A 2,053-nucleotide genomic window follows, 5' to 3' on the forward strand; every position below is an offset into this window, starting at 1 on the left:
ACGCGCATTTGTTTATATTTCACGTGCGCGTATAGTTCGCTCATTGCTTTCATCCCGTTTTTCGCCGCTTCTTTCTGGGGTCTCTTCCTCTTTTTGTGACAATAGACGGTCCATTCTAATCGGGTTTCAAAGTAAATAGCAGCGCAGCGGCGAGCGCAATATAAATTGTGCTTGTCAGAGCCCTCAGTCGTAGGTAGCGAGAAGCGAGGACTCTAACCAATAGAGTGAAGGAGGCTTGGCTAACCTTAGCCTCCCATTTTCTCTCTCCCCCCTCGATGCAGGGTTCTGACCAGTCAGTCGCCTTTGATTATCAGTTGCCAGCAGCCCCTCTCTTGGCTCCTTGACACGAGCACCATATAAGGCGCAGCGATCTCCATAGAAACGTGTCAGTTTCAATAGTAGTGTCAAAGTTCACTATATACAGACATTCGCGCAGATCTCCGTTTCGGAAACATTGCTCCGCTTGTACTCCCGTTAAAACGCATTCTTTTTTGGGTCTCTGCTTCTTACATATTCCATTCGTTTTTTTTTCTCTTTTTTTATCCTTGCTCTGTTCCTACTGGAGAGGTGAAACTACATAGGCACTCGGGCGACGTTTTTTCTTTTTTTTCTTTTGTTGGACCAGATGAGCTTTATTCATGAACATAGATAGAGAAATCCGTTCTTCAGTGTTTCCTCCTCTCCAGCCGCGAATACGGAGAGAGGAGCAAGGAAGAAAAAAGAGGGGAATTTATTTTGCTTGCCACTTTGGATCTCCGGTCCACCAGAAAGCTATTATTTTTGCTTCAACGTGAAGATTTTTATTGCGGTATTTTTTAGGAAAACCGATTTTTTTATTGCGTCTGGGATCGCTTTCTCTCTTCACGATTGGGCTGCCGAATGGCTGACTGCAATTTACCTTGGAACTGGCCTCCCGACAATTGCATATCCTGATCGGGTGCCTTTCTATCGACTCCGGTATTTTGAATGTATTGATCGTTTTCTGCTTCTACTTTTTTTCTTATTAGATTGCGTTCTCCGGTCTGAATTCAGAATTCTGGACAGAGTCAGCAGCATATAGAATGTGTTGTTTGCGGGGACAAATCAAGCGGCAAGCACTATGGTCAATTCACCTGCGAAGGATGCAAAAGTTTCTTCAAGAGGAGTGTCCGAAGGAACTTAACATATACATGTCGTGCCAACAGGAACTGTCCTATTGACCAGCACCATCGTAATCAGTGCCAATATTGTCGGCTGAAGAAATGTTTAAAAGTGGGCATGCGGCGGGAAGGTGAATATATTTTTCTGAACACAACATCCTATTGCTATACACAGGTTTATTGTTCAGAGATATGTTACATAGCCTAAAGCTCGCACTGTAGCTACACATACAAACGCGAAATAAATTTGCTTTGATTGCTTGCTAAAGAGTGTCAGAGGGCGTGTACAAGCAGTAGCCTAGTAAACACGCGAGCATAGCCAGGATCAGGATCTTATAACAGTAATTTTGTTTGCATAGATAGGCAAGCATCATATGCACCCATTTCAACTCAGCCAATTACATGAGATATTAAAAAAAGAAAGAGAAAGGAGAGATGAAGTGTGTGTTTGTGTGTGTGTGTGTGTGTGTGTGTGTGTGCGTGCGTGCGTGCTGGAAGAAGGACAAGACTGCCGGAAAGCCTACTACACTCACTAACCCCATATTGTATACCTAAAAGAAATAATGGGCAATAGTTTTATCTCTGAAAGTAAGATGTGTGGATCTGTTTTACGCCGTATCCTAGATTAAACGTTTAGAGGCCTGTCTGTCCCCTCTCAGCCTAAGCTGTATGCGAACAATGGCCTTTGCAACTTACAGTCTACTGTTAATAACTGACTAGAACAAAACTGCTATTTATACCCCCTATATTGTTTAAAAATAATAATTAGTTCAACGTAAGTCTGTGCCTATATATATATATATATATACAAAAATGCATATATATATATATATATATATATATATATATATATAATATGCATTTTTGTAGATGTTTTTAGATGCTCAAAGTGACTTTCGTTTAATTCAAGGCAT

General features: G+C 41.4%; 1 protein-coding gene across 1 annotated transcript in view; it reads left to right on the top strand.

Moving 5' to 3' along the window:
- Positions 1-1,165: 1,165 nt before the first annotated feature.
- LOC107756290 (nuclear receptor subfamily 2 group F member 1-A) overlaps positions 1,166-2,053 on the top strand; it is a 5,393-nt gene continuing 4,505 nt past the window's right edge. Inside the window, exon 1 of the mRNA XM_016573315.1 lies at positions 1,166-1,270. Coding sequence (XP_016428801.1) covers positions 1,258-1,270 — 13 coding nt within the window. The 5' untranslated portion in view covers positions 1,166-1,257. The remainder of the gene's footprint in view (positions 1,271-2,053) is intronic.

The sequence above is a fragment of the Sinocyclocheilus rhinocerous genome, unplaced genomic scaffold (assembly GCF_001515625.1).
Source record: "Sinocyclocheilus rhinocerous isolate Xijiao unplaced genomic scaffold, SAMN03320098_v1.1 scaffold1043, whole genome shotgun sequence".
In the NCBI taxonomy this organism is placed as follows: domain Eukaryota; kingdom Metazoa; phylum Chordata; class Actinopteri; order Cypriniformes; family Cyprinidae; genus Sinocyclocheilus; species Sinocyclocheilus rhinocerous.